This window comes from Ictalurus punctatus, chromosome 23 (assembly GCF_001660625.3).
Source record: "Ictalurus punctatus breed USDA103 chromosome 23, Coco_2.0, whole genome shotgun sequence".
NCBI classification, from domain to species: domain Eukaryota; kingdom Metazoa; phylum Chordata; class Actinopteri; order Siluriformes; family Ictaluridae; genus Ictalurus; species Ictalurus punctatus.
The window spans coordinates 2,502,451-2,521,392 of NC_030438.2; the positions used below are offsets into that span (position 1 = coordinate 2,502,451).

At 41.8% G+C, this 18,942-nt stretch overlaps 1 protein-coding gene across 1 annotated transcript in view; it reads left to right on the forward strand.

Annotated features, from left to right (window-relative positions):
* The window catches only part of mtrr (5-methyltetrahydrofolate-homocysteine methyltransferase reductase), a 38,798-nt gene that overhangs the window by 17,634 nt on the left and 2,222 nt on the right, over positions 1-18,942 (forward strand). The window contains exons 13-14 of the mRNA XM_017453220.2: positions 10,725-10,817; positions 18,386-18,571. Coding sequence (XP_017308709.1) covers positions 10,725-10,817; positions 18,386-18,571 — 279 coding nt within the window. The remainder of the gene's footprint in view (positions 1-10,724; positions 10,818-18,385; positions 18,572-18,942) is intronic.

The following is an 18,942-nucleotide window of genomic DNA, read 5'->3' on the forward strand; positions in this document are numbered from 1 at the left end:
GTTACTGGATTGTTTATCACTTAATAGGAGCCAAAGTCTGCTGCGTGTTGCAGCAAGCAAGCTCTGTAAAAGTGACCGTAGAGGCCGGAATCTGAAAGGAAATGGTGCTCATAGTGGCTGCGTATCCTCGGGAAGGACGATTTTACGTCCCATGCTTCAGAAGTGATTGTATGATTTTATATAAACTGAGCCGCCCATGTCATCCGGATGAAAACAAATGTAACGTACTGCTGCTCAACATAGCAAATCCCTAACCACACACACACACACACACACACACACACCGTGCTACCTGTCAGAAAACTGTCAGCGCCTTTGTGGGTTAAAAATAAGCACTTTGTGTCGTTGTTTTTTTGTGTGTACGTGAGCATGAGTAAGAGAGAGAGAACGTGAAAAGGTGTGTATGATCGACAGGTGTTGATATCACCTCTGAGGAAAATAACAAACGGCTAGCGAATCGGGAACGGTGATGTATCTGGAACACACACACAACATAAAGCACGAAGGCTATGGTGGCTTCTGACTTGTAGCAGTGTATTTGGTCACAGTTCTTGTGATGCATATTATTATTATTATTATTGTTGTTGTTATTGTTTAATAATAATAGTAGTAGTAGTAGTAATAATCTATACCCGTAAATACACTGGAAACAGTAAGTGCCGGACAACCGTAAAATTTCAGTTCAGAAAAGCAGTACTGGAACACTGTTTAATATTTACAATTCCGTAATCAACGTTAGAACGTAACGTTTATAATACGAGGAACGCACACAGAGGTGTTTTTAATCCAGTGTTTGTGCAATAAATAAATTTTTTTTTTTTTTTTTTTGACTGGCTCAGACCTCAGAACTTAAACTTTCAAAATGTAATCTATCAAACTTTTTATTTATTTATTTATGTATTGATTTAAAAAAAATAATAATAATTTTCCAATATTTCATAGTAAAAGAACCCAGCTACTAGAAGTTGTATAGCCTGGTCGACTTGTCGACCAGTGCATTAGTCACTGCTATGGAGACGTCGACCGGTTATTTCTAGTTATCACTCCCGTAGGTTATTTCTGTAGTCATTTAAAGCTAAATAAAACAACTGAAATAAAATCCTTGCACTGAGGCATAATGATTTCTGTCATGAGCGGTTCTGTGTGAAAGAGCGCGTTCTGTACTTCACTGTCCACTCCCACACAGTTAGTTTCGAGTCAGATCAGCAGCGCACGCCAACTCCTAGAGGCCTATTATCCAGACTCATTTTCAGATGCTATTGAAGCCGGATTCGTACAGGGCAGTTTAACGTAGTACGTTATTAAACCTCTCTCGCTGCTGTAGATATAGCATCGTCAATCCGCCGAAACGCAGGTCGTCGAGCCATAAGGAGCACTTTGTTGATGGATATGAGCTTCCATGCAGCACGCTCTCAGTTTCAGAGTCGGTGATTTAAACTCGGCTGCTACATCATCCAAATACGCGCTTATTTAACGAGAGCCGTGGTGTTAACCGTGTAGTACGATGCACAGATAAATTATTTTGCATATTTATTTAACTTTTTAAAAAAAAGTTTGGTTAATAGTGTAACGTCGTATAACCTGTGCGACCGTTAATTGAATTCGAACGTATCGCCGTTACGTATTCATCGGCATCGAACCGCAGTAATGTCCTAAATCACGTTTTTGCTTTAACTTTACCTATGGAATAGTCTGATGCTTTTTTTTTTTCTTTTTTTTTGCGCAGTAGCTGTGCGACCCTTAGCAGCTACTAAAACATAGATAAACCTCAGTAATGATCCATGTGCGTGACCGGAGGGAAAGTACTACCTCCTTTTTACATACTCTACAATCTGGAACTCTCACCAGGGAGTAGTTCTGAGTGAATTCAGAAGTGTTTATTAATGTTTAGTGAAATTAAAAGTGCTAGCCGTGTTATTTAACAGTTTAGACCGAATCTAATCGGAACGGTCCAAAATTACGATCGCGCTAAGTGATACGTCTAGCACGGCGTATCGTTGTTTTACGGGTAATACTAGCACAGTCTAAAAGTCACTTATCTGTCGGATTAACGGCTTCGCTCTCCAAGTGCAAGGGCCTTTCATGAAGCACCCATTTCGCGTCCCATTAGGATCTGACGGCAATCGGTTAATAAGTTCCACAGAGATTTAGCTTTCCTTACGTAATTGCTATTCTGTATCACGTTTGTATCACTTTGGTTTAAGGTGATAATAGTGATTAAACTTGAATAAGACATAAACTCTAGGTGCGCTAAAACTTTAGACTGTCACTATGCGCTGTCGTATGCAAAAGGCTTAAACGCATTTTCGAAATTGACGACGCCTTAACAAAAAGAAATCCCTACAATGATATCAAAGAGTATCACGAAAATGACTATATTACTACATTCACGCTGTAAAGCGAAACACCGTTTAATCAAATCATAATTTCTCTTTGTGGTTCTTATTCGAATACGTTTCCTAATAAAGGTATAATTGGGTGCAGCGTTCTAAGGAAATCTTCTATGAGAACGTGCAATAGTTCTTCGGTACCTGCAGATACATTTCTTAGACTGACTGATGTGTTTTTTTTTTTTTTTTTATCATTTAAACAAGGCAGATTATTATTTAACAAACTACAAACGTTCCTTTTTATCCCCCCCCCCCCCTTACTCACACTAATGTAGTAAAGCACAAATGCAAGAGAAAATTGCACATATGAGAATGTAGGGTGTCTGTAAGACCAAATTACATTATATCTGTGTATGAATAATGACAGCGTGACAAATTGAAGGAAGAAAAAAACCCTAGTGCCTCTGTCATGCATTTTGGCATTGGTTGGGTCTACTTGTTCCCTTAGAGCACGGGTGTCAGACTCAATTTGTGCCTGGGCCACAGCATTTTTGTGAGACGCCAAGGGCCGTAATCTAATAATAATAATAATAATAATTAAAAAAACAACTTATTTAACATACTCTATCAACTAACACCAATTAGACATTTATTTATATTTATATATATATATATATATATATATACAGGAAAATAGTGAGGGCTAACATAAACTATCAAAGTGTATGTACTATTAGTTAATAATATTTATTGTAATGATTATAGTAAGTTTTCTTTGTTTAGTCGCATTTTATTGGATACCAGCTTCTATAATGAGAAACGAGGTTAACCAGCTGGAATGATGCATTTTCACACTTTCTGTTAAAGCTACTCGCCGGATAGCTGCGCTACAAGCACAGAGATATGGAGGTGAGAGTCGGTGAAGTAGCGTGCTGGAGTTTACGGAAAAAGAAAAGTAGTTAAGGATTCGTAATACAGTTCCAATCAAAATGATTCGACCCCCATTGCAAATCAGGTTTGTTGTCAAAATCGACAGACTTTCAGCTGTTTGCGCTGATCAAATCAAGCAAGAACAATTGAAATGGTTCAACACAATGCATGCTTCAAATTCAACTGAAAAATGCAACTTGTAATGACTTCTCCAGTTTCAAAATTATTCACCCCCTTCATGGCGAGCATCTTGATTACTTAGTAGAGCACGCTTTTGCTGTTATGACCTGCTACTAACGAGATGCATAGCCAGACACCAGCTTCCGGCAGCGTTCCTGAGGAATTTTAGCCCATTCGTCATGAGCAACGGCCTCCAGTTCAGTAATATCCTTGCGTTCGCGTGCTGCAAACGCCTTCAAATCCCACCTGAGATTTCCGATGGGGATCAAGTCGGGTGACCGTGATGGCCCTGTAGAATCTTCCAGGACTTCTTCTGCAACCAAGCCTCGGTGGAATTTGTCGTATGCTTGTGATCATTGTCCTGTTGGAACTTCCGATGACGTCCAAGCTTCAGCTTCCCACATCCACAGGTCAAGAGGGCTCAATGAATAATTTGACGAGGATGAAATCGATGTAAATCATATTCTCTGGTTTTCCCATTCATCAAGTTGAACCTCAACCAAGTTGAACATTTATGGGAGATTTTGAAGCAGCGTATTCGACAGCACTCTCCATCATCATCATCAAAACACCGATTGAGGCAGCATCAGAGACGAACAGTGTTCATCTTTCCAGTACAGTTCATCTCTTCACAGTTGAGCTGTGTAGAATTTATATACAGTTTTCCAAATTGATTCCACAGCTATGACACTGCAATACGACGCCAAGTCATTGTCCCAGTTGTAGCCAACTGAGCGCCATTTCAAGTTCCACCTCACTGTGCTAGAGATCTCATTTACAAACATCATCCGTACCCAGGAACCAGGAAAGACGATTTAGCCAGGCACCTGCTGTACATCCATCCTCATGTGCCACTGAATTGTCTCTCCAAGCTGTGAATTCTGCCTTTGTTTAAAGGTTATTAGCTTCAGGTTTGTCCCAAACGCAGCCACCTTTTGAGGCTTGTTGTCTATAAAGGTTGCTATTTAGTCAGAAGGGCAAAAGGAAGCCCAAAGCTCCCTCTTTAGCAGCAAAACAGCATGGGACACTTCGATCTTCCCTGCCACGAATCGATGGCTGGAAGCATGGCATTGGAGACACGTTGTGCAGCTCAGGACGAGAGAGAGCTAAGAAAGAAAGTAAAAAAAGGTCAACAAACACCCAAATCTGTGCAGCTCATCAGCGAGAAGCTAAAACCCAAGAAACAAAAGCAAAGAACTGACCTAAATATACAATTACTCATGAAAGCCCTAATGCAACACAGCATGTAGTGTCCACACTATCTACCTAGAAAGGTGACACTGGAAGATTCAGACTGCCTAAACGGTTAATGTGCCCGGATTGGAACACTCCTGCGGTGGAGTGATGTCTATTAGGTATTTAAAATGTTTCGAGGATATTGATTAGTCTGTGTTGTTTGGAACATGTCCACAGAGGACTGATTATGGAAAGATGATTGTGGTGGTGTTTGTCATCGTTATAGTAAACACAATGTGTCGTTTAGGATGCATCCACGCTGGTGATGTGAAGAAGCTGTATTGGTGTTTACAGTATATTGCCTTTTATAATAAATAGGGTGCATAGTTTGGGACACATGTATTGTAGACTGATGATGGGAAGACACTTGCGGTGGTGTTTTTTGTGACCTACGTAGTACAAGATGTATAGGTTGGGACACGTCCACGGTGGACTGATGATGGGGAGACTTTTGTGATGGTGTTTATATGGCCTACATAGTCAGGGGTGGACAAATCTCTAGCCTGGGTGAAGCAGAACTCATGTCCATACTATTAGTTTATTAATTGTGTCATCATTTTTTCATGTAATGTGAGCGGAGAACACCGCAGCGGAGATGTTTGCCAAGAATTTGGTGACTTTTTGTTGAGCTTGCAAACACAATGTGCTAAATCAAATACTTTAACAGGAGCAGATAAGGACTGTAATTACACAGTCATCGCCTCACCAGGAATTTATATACATATAAATTTCCCTTAATTCGTACCGAAGCGCTTAACTGACTTTCTAGGTGGCCATACATTACCACGTTATGTTAGCTACCGGCGCGCACGGTGGCTTAGAGGTTAGCACATTGACCTCACATCTCCAGGGTCGGGGGTTCGAGTCCCGCCACGGCCCCGCGTGTGCACGTTCTCCCCGTGCTGTGGGAGTTTCCTCTGGGCACTCCCGATTTCCTCCCCCAGTCCAAAGACATGCACGGCAGGCTGATTGGCATGTCCAAAGTGTCTTGTTAATTAGATTTCTGGACAGCCAGATCATGGGACTCGGCAGCTTTTACTTGCCTGGTGGGCTAGCTAATGAATTTGTCCACCCCTGATAGTGAATAGGGAGCGATTTGGAATCCATCCATAGTGTTTGTGATTAAATGATTAGCAAATCATGTAGTGATCCAAATCCATTTCTGAAATGGCCGTCCTGTTCTCTGCATGACGGTCAGTCGCTTGTGACGGCATTCATTTGGCATTTCTAGGAAATATGGTGTGTAATTTGGGATATCGCCGTGATCGTGAATAGGGTTTGGTTTAGGACACGTCCTCAGAGTTTGTGACAGGATGCCGAATCGAGCATGTATTAAATGAAATCCGGTACTGAAAACGACTCGTTCTGTGCTACATGATGCCGGTGTTTCGGTGTAGGAAACAACACGGAGTGATTAGGGTGAACCTGCGTTTGCTTTCAAGTCAGACGAGTCACGTGATCAGCCATTATAGCTGTGTTCATCAGCCTATGCCTGTAAAAATAAATAAATAAATAAATAAAGGTTGGAATATCTACTTCCACAAGTGCTCCTATCTCCTAGGTGCTAGAAGAGTGTTAGCATGCAGGGCACATAACCCCTCTACAGAGGTAAAGTGGGAGAATGATAACATATCATGATGCTCAGGAAAAGGTAATGCATGTGTGTGATGGCTCTCATCCTGTTTGTGACCTCCAGTGGTATCGTTTGTCTGATTTTCTTGCTAAGAAGTGCACGGCATCCATCTCCTGTTGCAGAACACTTGATTTGTATTCAAGTGTTGAAGCTGGTCCAGTCTGCATTATATAAATATTTTTTTTAGTTAAAACAGAATTCAGGTTTTTCATATTGGTATGGATCCCAGTGGGCAGTGTAAATCCATATAACAGCTAGGTTATTGAAGGCTGTTTCCTGATCAGATGCGAATATTATCCCTTCTCCAGCAAGAAATCTTATGTCATGCCTAATTTCCTTGATTTAATTTTCTGTAGAAAGACACGATGAATCAGGAGCCCCGGATTAGTGATGCCGTGTTAAGAACAAAACAATTGGCATTGCTTAAATTTTGGATGGCAGTTTGGTGTAAGTGCAGGATTGTTTTTTTGAGCGGGGACACGTTAGGGGTTATTTAAGTAAGTGTTCATGGAAGAGTTGGGACTTTAGTCATTTTTTTGAAGATCGTGACTGATTCTGCTGTCCGGATTGAGGTTGGAGGTTCATTCCACCACTGAGGGATAGTCAGTTTGAAGGCTCTGGAAAGGGACCTCACGCCTCGCTGAGTAGGCACTACCGGGCGTTGGTTGTTTACTGATCGCAGGTTGCGGGAAACCTCAAGGAGTGTGTTGAGGTGGGGGGGGCTGTTCCAGACAAGGTCTTGTAAGTGATTATCAAGGTCTTGAATTTGAAGCGGGACAGGAAGCCAGTGGAGGTAGACGAAGAGGGGTCTGACGGGGGTCCTTTTGGGCTGGTTGAAAACGAGGCGTGCTGCTACACTCTGAATCCTCGCATGGAGCTGGCTGGGACGCCCGGAAGTAGTGCTTTTTTGTCCAGTTTTGAGATCACAAGAGCCTGGACTAGTAGCCGTGTGGTTGTGGTTTGCGTTTTTTTTTTTCCCCAAATGCCGTCAATCAGAAAACCAATACATGTTTGGTCTCTTCTTTATTTTGCACTGGAGTATTGAGGCAAAAATGAACTAACATGTTAGAGTTTCACATGCTCTCTGCATGTCCATATGGGTTTCCTTTAGGTTGTGCGGTTTGCTCCTACATCCCAAAAGCATTTAAGTAGGTGGATTGACTATGCTGTTGACTAAGTTGCCTCTAGGTGTGAGTGACTGTGAATGTATGTCTGCATGGTGCCCTGTAGCTGTCCCATCTGAGGTGTATTCTCGCCTCGTGTTCCCAGGGTAGGCTCCGAATCCGCCGAAACCATGACCAGACAAAGCGATTATTGAAGACGAACGAACAAATCAGTACTCCTGTCCATTTTGTTGTGCATGGTCATCCCTGCTGTCATCAACTAAGGGCACACCGTTTTATACCTATTATAGTGAACAATAACGGAATCTTACTTGCGTTCGTTGATGAAATAATAGTAATGGTAGTAGACCCAGACTTTTGGCCCCTACTGTAAGTTTGCTAGCTCTTCTCTGCAATCCCCTGGTTAGGTAGACCTGGATGTAACGGGTCACTAAAGGCTGCATATGAAATGAAGCAGCACAGATTGCTTTTACTTGAGGACCCAAATCCCCCCCCCCCCCCCCCCCCCATATCAGTCAGCCCTGTTCTGATTTGGTTCATTACTTTTCTAATTGTAATTAGACTGAGCCGTCTGTGCATGCAGCTGACGCTCGGATCATGACAATGTGTTAAATTCAACCTGCATTAGTATTGCTGTGAGGCATTGCCTGCTAATCAATTACACAATCTATCTGTAATTTCTTCGCGGACACGTTCATATCGTGTCGCTATTTGGAAGGCAACTGGAGGTCATCCTTATTTTGGTCAAGTTTGAAGGAGACAGTCGCGTAATTCTCTCCTCAAGACAGGAGTCCTATGGAAGCCTGAAAAACATTGTGGACAGAAGCTTGGCGTAATCGACGTGGCGTTTCAGTATGACTGGCGTGTGAGCTCTAGTTACCGTATCACGTTAATCTGTTCTACCCAAAATGGTCTGTTGTGCGAAGAGAAATGGATGTCTGGTGCAAAGCAACAACTGTTTTTATGCCGTGTCACCAGGACTTATGTTGTGTTTGGTTTTATTTTTCAGTTCCTAACAACCATTCGGATATGACGTGCTAAATCATTTCTTGCAGAAACGATATCCTCGTTTTGTTTTACGTGCCATGGCATGCCATTACACATCATTGGCTGTTGCTCGTTTGTTGTTCTTGCTGCTTGTCGTACAGGTCCTCGCACTACAAAATTCCTCACCAGGAATTTCAAACATGCTTGTAAATATCAAAGCATTCGCAATAGCTCACAGACAGGAAATCGCATCCCGGAGCCGCTCACATTACACGGACGGTCGTCACAATGACGCGCGGTGAATTCTTGCCAACATATCGGCTGGGGATAGAGCGGGTGGTCACCGGTCGCCAAAATTAGTCCGTGACGGGGAATTCGAGCTACACTGTCTTCCACTGCCTTCTAAGACGACCAATATAAGGCTGTCTTATATTACCTTGCTGAACTCCTGGAGCAGTATAGCTCATCTAATGGATCGTTATCTGCTTGATCAGTGAAAAAGGTTTTCTTGTATATTTCCCCTTAACTAGGAAATAATGTTCCAGGCAACATTAAGAACGTAATATAAGGCTTGTCTTATATTGCGGTTTAAATTGCGTGGCGTGATAGCATGGTCCGGCAAATGATGATGTGTTATTCCTACCTAATACCTCGATTTCTGACATTGCCGCCCCGAACGTCCAGGAACTAGACAGTCAAATACACATCATATCGCGTACAGTGCACAACTTGACACACGTATTTAACAGAAAATCATTAACATCAGTCTCTAATATCACAGAATCATTGCATGGTGGTGTGTCGTGTTCTGCGTGTTGTGTTTGGATGGCCTGACCCAACACTCGTACTCTTATCTTCTCAAAGCAATCAGGTATGAGCAGGTGTGCGAGCAGATAGTGCCTGCTGCTTTTGTGCCACCTCTGTGAAAGGCATTCTGGGAAGGGAGCCAGACCTTCTGGAGGAATCATTCTTGAAGATGCCTTCTGGTATTACTTCATTCCCAGATCTGTTCAGCGGTTAAATGCCCTTAAACTGTAGAGCGACAGGAGCGAAATGAAACACCGTATGGCGGATGGAGTACGCAGGGAAGACATTAAGTGAAAGGCGGTATGGGATGCTTATTATATTACAATTTAATTCAGTATCACAGTATTTAACACGCTCAATAACACTCCAGAATGTTTCATCGGGGGAAGCTGAGCAGGAAGGTAATACCTTTGGACAGCGCTCGTGCTCCTGAGATGAAGTCCGTCCTATTTAGGAGGCAGTATGTTTATTTTTTTTATTTATTTATTTTTTTCTAAGGGTCCCAGTTGTGAATAAATGTCTTTTGTCTTTGTCCAAGAAAGCGAGACTTCCAGGAAAGTCTGAAACTATGTAGTATAAAAAATTGATCTGCACATGATTTAACTGTAATATTATAATGTTAATCTCACGTTCTGTTTTAATCACCGCAGGGGTTATAGGAGCGACTTTCGAACCTGGGGGGACGCTGAAATGCTAGAGGGGTTCGTCGGCATGCGCCCCTGAAGAGCACTGAAAAGATTTTTCACTGGTTAAATATTTGTAGAACACACAGACAGACGTAAAGGGTGACCAATAGCGTTGATTTATGAGAAAAAAACGGAGATACGAGTTCAATTTGTTCATTAATATTACTCCAAACAGACAATTGTTCATTTAATACACTAGCTACTGTAATCATTAAGAACAGCTGACGGTTAACGTAGCTAGCCACGGTACATGTTGAGACGTGACGGCCATCCTGTGAGGATTGCCGTTTCTGTTGGTGAGTTGAAGCTATGAGTATGAGTTGGAGGCTATTTCGGTATAGAAAAAACACTCCATTGTGCAGTTGTCTCGCTGGATGACGGTGTGACCCACTGTGGCAGTTCTTGATGTGTTCCTACTATGCGGACATTTTCCAGAATCGCGACAGAAAATGAAAACACACGTGGCACCCTCGTCCCAAACGTGACGTGAACTGGCCTATCCATACAACTTACAAGCTCGTCGTCCTCCGTCTTTTCTACTCCTGACCTCGATGTTGAAATGCGTGTGCGTGTGTGTGTGTGTGTGGGGGGGGACGGGACATGTCCCCCCATGTATAATGGTTCCTACGCCCATGAATCACAGAAAGTTAATGACTGTGTGCACAGCAGATGGTGAAGTTAGTGAAAACCCCATAAGGTGTTTCCTTTTAAACCGGAGTTGTGCTTGTGCATGCTTTTTTTTTTTATTTTATTTTATTTTTTTTTTAAAGCAAGCATTCTTATTAGTGCTGATGCGATGTTGCTTTAACAGGGAAAAGGAGCGAGAGAGAAATCAGGACGGTGCTTTCGGTGAGACCTGGCTCTTCTTCGGCTGCAGGCATAAAGACCGAGACTTCATCTTCAGGTGTGTGCTTTTTATAAACACGCATTTACACACAAGCAAGACACCATAAGGTCAGACAGACAGACAAATTATAAGCTTTATACACATCCACCCACCCACACACACACACACACACACACGCACACACACGCACTAAAGACAGAGACGACTTCATTTGTGTGTTTGCATGTGTGCATGAAGTGTGTGTAAGTGTTGAGTGTGGGTATGCGTCTACGTGTAGTTAAGGTCAGACGTTTGCATCTCTCATGAATTCTGAGAGAAAATGAAAGAAAAATGTAACGTGTTTCGAGTTTACAATTTTTTTTTATCCTACGAAAACCAGAATTCCACGGCGGGTTTGTCTTTCAAAAGCACGACAATCTAGGACACGCGGCAAAAAGTCAGCGGATAGATAGTTTGCCGGATTTGATTTGGCAACATATGGCGTGGACACGGAACTAACAGGTGTGCCAGGAAACGTGGAGGGGTGCTAATTATTGATTACATGATTTCCTTCCTCACCTCATTGCTTCTATAACAACCAGCAACACTAATGGGTATTCTACTACTACCGAAGGGTGTGGCTACTGGAATGGAGAGATGATTCATTTTTATAGTATAGAGCTTGACAGCGATCGGCCAATCATCTGTTGTTTTCCTGATGCATTGCTAATCACATATCTTCTTGTATAAGCAGTGATGGGGTCAAGCTCCGATCCTTTAGGGACCATTACGCTTTTATTTATTAATCCAGCCACTGAATCCAATAGGATTCGGCTTTAGTGGCCCCGTTAATAAATATGTCTGTAGCACATCTTGAACAGCTACAGTCCGTCGGAGATTACTCGGAGCACACTTTGTCGCACTAATATCTTAAAGGGTTTTTTTTAGTAATTGGTAAGCGAGCACTAAAAGGATTCTATCTTCCTTTGTTAGGGATGGTTTATACGTCCAGTTCATGAATAGGATAAGGACAGGTCCTGGCATCTATGACTTCTCTGGGAAATCCACAATTTCTTTAAAGGTCCTTTTAAATGTCAGCTCTCTCAGCTCAGTTCTGTGTTCGGATTTGGATGCTGACGCTTTTCGATCATCGTGGATAAAAGCGTCTGCCAGATGAGCGAAGCAACTCCTCGTAGAGCGCCGGATCTCACTATCCGATCGCCGTGCTCTCGGTGGAACCGCGCGCGTCGTCGTCCTAGAGATCAATAACGCGACTTTAGCGAAAGCCGTTCACATTTAAAATGAACGCGCTTAATGCGATACTGATTTTAAACGGAGACTGAAAAGGCACTACTGATTCTGTCTTGCACAAACAATCCAAGAAGGAGAAAGTTGAACTTTTCACTAGTACTTCTTTCCACACGGCAAGGTGGCACAGCAGGTAGCGTCGTCTCCTCACGGCTCCCGTTCGAAGCTTCTTAATGTTTCCGGTTTCCAGTTTCCTCCCACCTCCCCAAAAAAAAAACATGCCAGTAGGTGACTCTAAATTGCCTTTGTGTGTGTGTGAATGCGGTGCAATGGACTGGCGTCCCATCCAGGCTGTTTCCGGGAAGAGCTTCGGGATTTAGCCCGAGCGTGAGCAGGATAAAACAGTTAGCGAAGGTGAATGAATAAACTAGTACTAGCTGAGCTCAGTTCCCGTCAAAAAACCTAACCTACATTAGCACGATTTACAATGAGATATTCAATAACATTATTATGGGATATCTACGAGAGCACAGAAATACCCCTTGTGTGACTATGTCGTTTGTTCGATAGATTCACAAAAATTTCTTTAGGTGCACTCATTACCCCTGAAGGTTATGTCAAGAACTTTAATGAACAAATATACGAGAAATAATCAGTAAAATTCCGACCGCATTACGGTATGTTCCACTAGGAGATGCCCTAGCACTATGCAGCACTGCTTCAAGTTTGTCCAAAATAAGTAGTTATGCTGTATTGAAGAGGACTCGTGCCTACACACCCTTGCCCAAAAACGCTGCCCACTTTAAAGTAATCGTTACCCTACTTTAAAGTGCCTGCGCTAACAATATAGTATCCATCAAATGTATCAAAATGCTGGAGAACCGGTTATAGGCACACGCCTAACGCCTGCGTGTCACGGTTCAGTGTCATTGCTTTCCGTCCCTCTGCTCAGCTTGATGAAGAAGGAGAGTTCTTTTTGGAGTTTCTCTCAGAGTTAATGTGCATTAATCAAGTCCAATTCCCATTAGCGATGCACCACACATACACCATACCGCCTAGAATACAATTACTCTGAATCCGTTCGTGTTTTCCCCATGGTACGGTGTGCTGAATTAATGAACTTCATGAGGATTATGTTAGTTGTCTCCATTTCTTTTGAAACATTTTATAAACACTCAAACTCACAGCTCCGAAGACCCTCGGTTGATCCTGAGCTGGGGTTACTGCCCGTGCGGAGTTGTCCGATTTCCTCTCACCTGACCGGGAACAAACTGACGGTGTGGTTGTAATGGAAAACAGGAACGTGTATAGTCTGAGTAAGAAATCTCCCTCCCATCTGGAGTCTTTTGACAAATATTCAACAGGTAAAATATCATATCTACACATGCATTTTGTTCATGAGTAGGCTCCCAAGGTAGACAGGCGTGTCTTGGGAGGCCAGTGCTCTATATCAGGGGCCATCAGCTAGCCGACCGCAGTCCGGATGTGAACCCAGCGAAAAGTATTTTAGAGGACCAGACTGAAAGAGTACTCTAGTATTCTTTACCGACTGTACTGAAGTACAGTACGACAGAGCAGGTCAACATGTATATAAAAAAAAAAACTGCGTGTAGTTAGAACCATCATAGCTTCTGTAGCAGATCTTCTGCGGTTTATCCAATCACATGCGTTTATGTAAATTAATTAGATGGCATCTTGCATCGGACCAGAGACTAACTACAGGGTTAGACACTTTACGTCAGTCAGGGATGAACTTTCACAAATTTTATTTATTTATTTATTTTTTAAAAAGATTTTTAATTTCGTTTGCCCCTTCTCATCCGACTGTTGAAGTGACAGCATGGCTTGTTTAAAATAATAATAATAATAATAATAATAAAAAGTTGATGTTTAAAAAGCAGAATGTTTAACGACGATCGGACAGAAAAGTATACATTTATTCTCCCTGCCTCGAGTGCAGAACAGGTCTGAGACCGTGGCACTGTGAGACACTGCAGAACAAAACTTGACCACGCCGAGTCGATGAGTCTGGTTTATAGGCGTGATAATCGCAGGTCATCACACTGGTACTTCTGTTACTTCTTTTTATGTAGCTGCTCTAGATCAAATGTTGGCAAGACACGTATCTCCTGGATGATTAAAGTCTAATGTTATCATATCATATCTCTTATCCCGGCTGTAACGTCTTAAACAGAACACTAAAATTTTACACAGAGGAATCGACCGACCGCCGTGCAGTACCTCACATCGTTAAACTATTGCGAAACAGCCTCTGCATCAGGGCTATTCACGGAGTGGCCTGCAGGCCAAATCTGTCCCTTGAGTATGTTTTTACTGGCCTTTTGATGATAAAAAAACAAAAACAAACAGATTCCGTATGCATTAAGGGCTTTTCGCATGACGGACAATAATCACTTGCCAATTTTAATTTTTAAACGAGAGGAAGGTAAGAAAAGTGACACGAGCAGCCGGTAAAGAAAGACAGGTAAGCTTGATTCGGAGAAACTTTCGCGGATTTGTCCTGTTGTTCGTAGAAGGCATCGTTTCTACTCTGATAACCTCCGGGACTGTATCGTCTACACCCGTCGACGAACAGGCCACTTCAGACTCACTCGGAAGTTTTTGCTCTTTTTTTAAAATTCCTTTGATTCCGACGGGAATATTTTTAACGAGGCGAGGCCAGATTTAGTTTTAGATATTTTTTTTATTTATTAATTTTTTTTTTTTATCGAAGGTAAACTTTTTAAAAACCTTTTTTTTTTTAAAAATTTTTTTATTTCATAAACTTTCCTTACATTTTATCCTGTCTTCTTGCTTTGAAAATTGTATATGAATTCAATTATAAACAAACGGACCTTTCGAGTTGTAAAGTTATCGGCTTCGGATTCAGCTCGCGTTTCTCACGTTGCTGGCAGACGTGTTCGCCACGAGAGCGGAAACTTTGCAGAAAATGAGGGGTTAATATTTCTCCGATATTCCGATAATCATTAATGTTGTAACATCAGCGCTTAACCGCTGTTGATTGATCTATAAGCGTGTACACCGCTACTTTCTATTGGACATCATGATCGAGTGTCGCATGGCTGATACAGCGTTCTCGTGCTTCGTAATACAGTTCTACGTAACCGATTTTGTTTCATGATTATTTTCGCTCCTCTGCACTTGGAAACATAATAAAAATAGACCTGTTTTTTTTTTTGATCGAACATCCCACTCAGATGGCATTATTTTTAATGTAATACGGCCCTCACTCTAAACGACGTAAAAACCACAATCTGCATGAACTGATTAACATATATGTCTTTTACTCAGTGCGCCGGTTGTTTTAAAGAAAAGAAAAGAAAAGAAAAGCAGACAGCCTCTGATGGCCACTGTAAATTACTGTGATTTGAAAATTGAATATATACACATGCCTACTCTGATCTTGGATTAAAAGCAGACCTCCATTCTTTCCCTACAGCTTAGAGAAATAAAAAAGCAACCCACAATGATTCGTAATGGCTACGGTGTAAAAGGAGTCAGCTTGACCTTGTGTGCTTTCTCCAGGGTTTTATAGGCTCACGATATACGTGTAAAGAGAGGAGATTTTCACGCTTGCTGATTGCTCGAGTGGGTTTTCTCTGTAAACACTTAGCATTTTAGATCAGCTGAGAATCCGGAGCAGATGAAAATATAACCACACTAACGCATACACTGTACACAAACCCAAAACGACCAAACTCAAGACAGTCCTGTGTTCCGATACCTCTTTGTTTTTATTAACGTGAAGAAATAAGTGCATCCAAGTTTTGTCCTAATTTGGTCCTACTCACTGGCTAGTTCTCCCCTATCACATGACATGTTTCCACTGAGACGTGTGCGGCTTTGCTGCCATGGTTTGTAGCGAGCACGATGAAGAAATATCTTGTATAGATTAGACGTGTGCTGATTATAGACTCGTACATGTACAGGCACAAAATCCAACACGTACGATATTTGACTACGGTCACATGCACGTCAAATTCCGTTTAAGGTCTATAGTCGACAGGGTGAAATTTTGTACTTGATATTTGATATTGAACTTGAACTTGATGTAGAACTAAATTTACTAGAAGTAAAATTGTAGCATTTTACGATCTGGTTTATGCCAGAAGGGAAACGGGAGAAAATTACAACGCAGGAGCGTCTTGGATATTTTAAAAAGCCGGTATCTGATTACAGACTGAATTGATTAGGGTTATGTCTGTTTCGCTATTGCATGTAGTTATACAAGAAGCTGATCAAAGTGTGAGGAAATTACACACAACTAGTAAGGTTTTCGACATCTTTTGGCATACTGACTGTAATTATCGCTGCATTCGTTGAACTGGTTCCTTTCCCAATTTGACCTTTGTCGGAGGACAGCCGTGGCAAGATTAGAACGTCAGTGACAAACATTTTGACTTGTTTTCAGGAAACGTATCGGCGATTTCTCAAAGACGAGGTGTCGGAGAATGTTCCAGGCTTTTATATAGGCAGGTAGTAGGGTTTTTGCGTACAGTTATCAACCATGTTACTGCACATTATATGTAACATGGAATTATGTATTCGGGATGCACCGAATGTTCGGCAACTGAAATTATCCGTCTGAAGATAGCAAAAAACTAAACACTTTCGGTGTGAAACGGCCGAATAAATTCGACCGAACAATGACGTGTTTGATGACGCGCCAAATAACCTAGCAACCAGAGTGATACGGGCGAATTTAACGACCTCCACTTCCGGCAGCGCGCTCGGAGCGTTGAGGGGGCGCGCGCGTGTACGAGCTACGTGCACTAGCGCACGCTCTTCGGATGTTGACAACCGTGACGTTGTTTACCGTGGACACGTGCGGTTGTTTTGTTTATGTTCCGGAGTATTCTGTCACGTCGCGAGACGTAAGGGAGTAGAGTACGGAAGCTGGTAAAGACGTATTTATTTAAGGGAACATAACATTAACAACGTATCTAACTATACTATATCCACTCTAATACTGCGCAAGGTGTACAGGGACGCGAGCGGTGTATATCCCCAATATAATCAGCCGTATAGAACCCAATAGAACCATTTTCTGCACTCTTGTCAATGCACTTTTTTGTTGTAGGCTACAGAGTGTTCCATTCTTTCAGCAGTCAGTTACAGGCCTAACATCGGCTATTCAAGGGGCTCAAAGACGAGCACATCAAAATATTTGTATTTTACTCATTTATTTATTTAAAGTTATATTGCGCCTTGTTGGTAGCCTATTCCTGCTGGAATGAAAAAAAAAAAAATGTTCGGTGTTAAGTAAATATTTTGAAATTGCAGATTTTGTAATTGATTTTTTTTTTCTTTGAAAAGCAAGACAAAATAGTAGAAAGCCCATTTTGACTATTTAATTTATTCAATGGTGAAAAAAAATGGTAAGATAAACGGGGAAAAAACGTCTTTTTGAAAAGTTCTTCATTATGTTCGGTTTCGGCTTCGGCCGAGAATTTTCATTCCGGTGCATCCCTGTTATGTATGCAGGCGCTAAAATTATGTACGCAGGCAGAGGAGAGCACCTGATTTTCGAACACGGCGCTCTATGGAAAACTTTTTTCTGTGGCTCATGTGCGTCAGTATTTTAAGCCAAACACAAAGACTGATCAGAGTTCTGGTGAGCGCCAGCCAGCTGACAGAAAAGCAGAGCAACCGACTGTAAAAAGATAATAACCTGGATCCTGACCTTCTTTTTTCAATCTATTGAGTGTGTGTGTGTGTGTGTGTGTGTGTGTGTGTGTGTGCATCTGAAGCGTCATCTGAAGGATACTCAACACAAACCCTTGTAGTGAATTGAATTGAAAATTGAAGTTTGAGAGAGAATTACACCAGACCCTGACCTTTCCTACAACCTTTCAAAGTATATAAGAAGTTTTAGTGTACTTCCTCACAGCGTGAGAATGTATTGCCTGAGTTCCATTCCAAGATCTGTTCATATTTCATCAACTACTTCGATCATTTTTGAAAAAATTTATGCAACAGTTCGCTCTGGTCCACTGATTTGATAGGACGAGCGGCGTTCCAAGCGTGCCGATCTTTACTATAATAGACCTAGTGCGTTTAACTGTTTGCATCACTCCGGTTGTCTGTGTTTGCTACATAAAATTCTTCTTTGGAAACTATTTCTGTCGTCGGAGCAAAAATACAAAATATTTTTGCCATATCATGTCAAAAAACATCATGTCGGGATCAATTTCTTATTAATAGAAGTGTTGTGTAAAAGCGCAGTCGTGTTGTACCGAACACTGTGCTGATATTCGGTATAGCAGCACTCTTACTCATGGAATATTTCCTAATAATAATAATAATAGTAAGTTCTGTTGCATGATTGATCATGATCTCTCGTCATACGAATACGTCTTTCTGCGCTTTGTCCGTAGAGAGGAGTTGGAAAGGTTTGCGGAGGACAAAACACTGAGCCGTTTGAAAGTGTGTTTCTCTCGAGCCGAGCCGGACAGGAGCGGTTCAGAAGCCGAACCCAAATACGTCCAGCATAACCTACTCCTTCATGCCGAGCACGTCGCCCGCGTTCTGCTCAAAGAAAACGGCCGTCTCTACGTCTGTGGGTGAGTCTGTTGAATTCTTTTTGATTCGTGAATTCATGATGAACAGTAGGCGTGTTTTAGTTTTCATCTTGTCTAGTAGAGGAATGTGTTATGTATGTAAATGATAAAACACTCGGGGGGGCTGACGTTGCGCTATAAGGGTAGGTTACTGTATACTATAAACAGCATGTCCCAAAGTCTGTTATTCCTCTTATTGCCAACGATTGCAGTTTTTATCTTATTAACAAATGACACATCATACTTTTTATTCATTTATAGTTGTTTAAAAAAAGTTGTTTATTTAAAAATTCAAAATATCTGAATAAAGAATTTATAATACAGAAATGTCGACCTGAGACGACTCTGATCGGGTGATTAACTCAAAACACCTG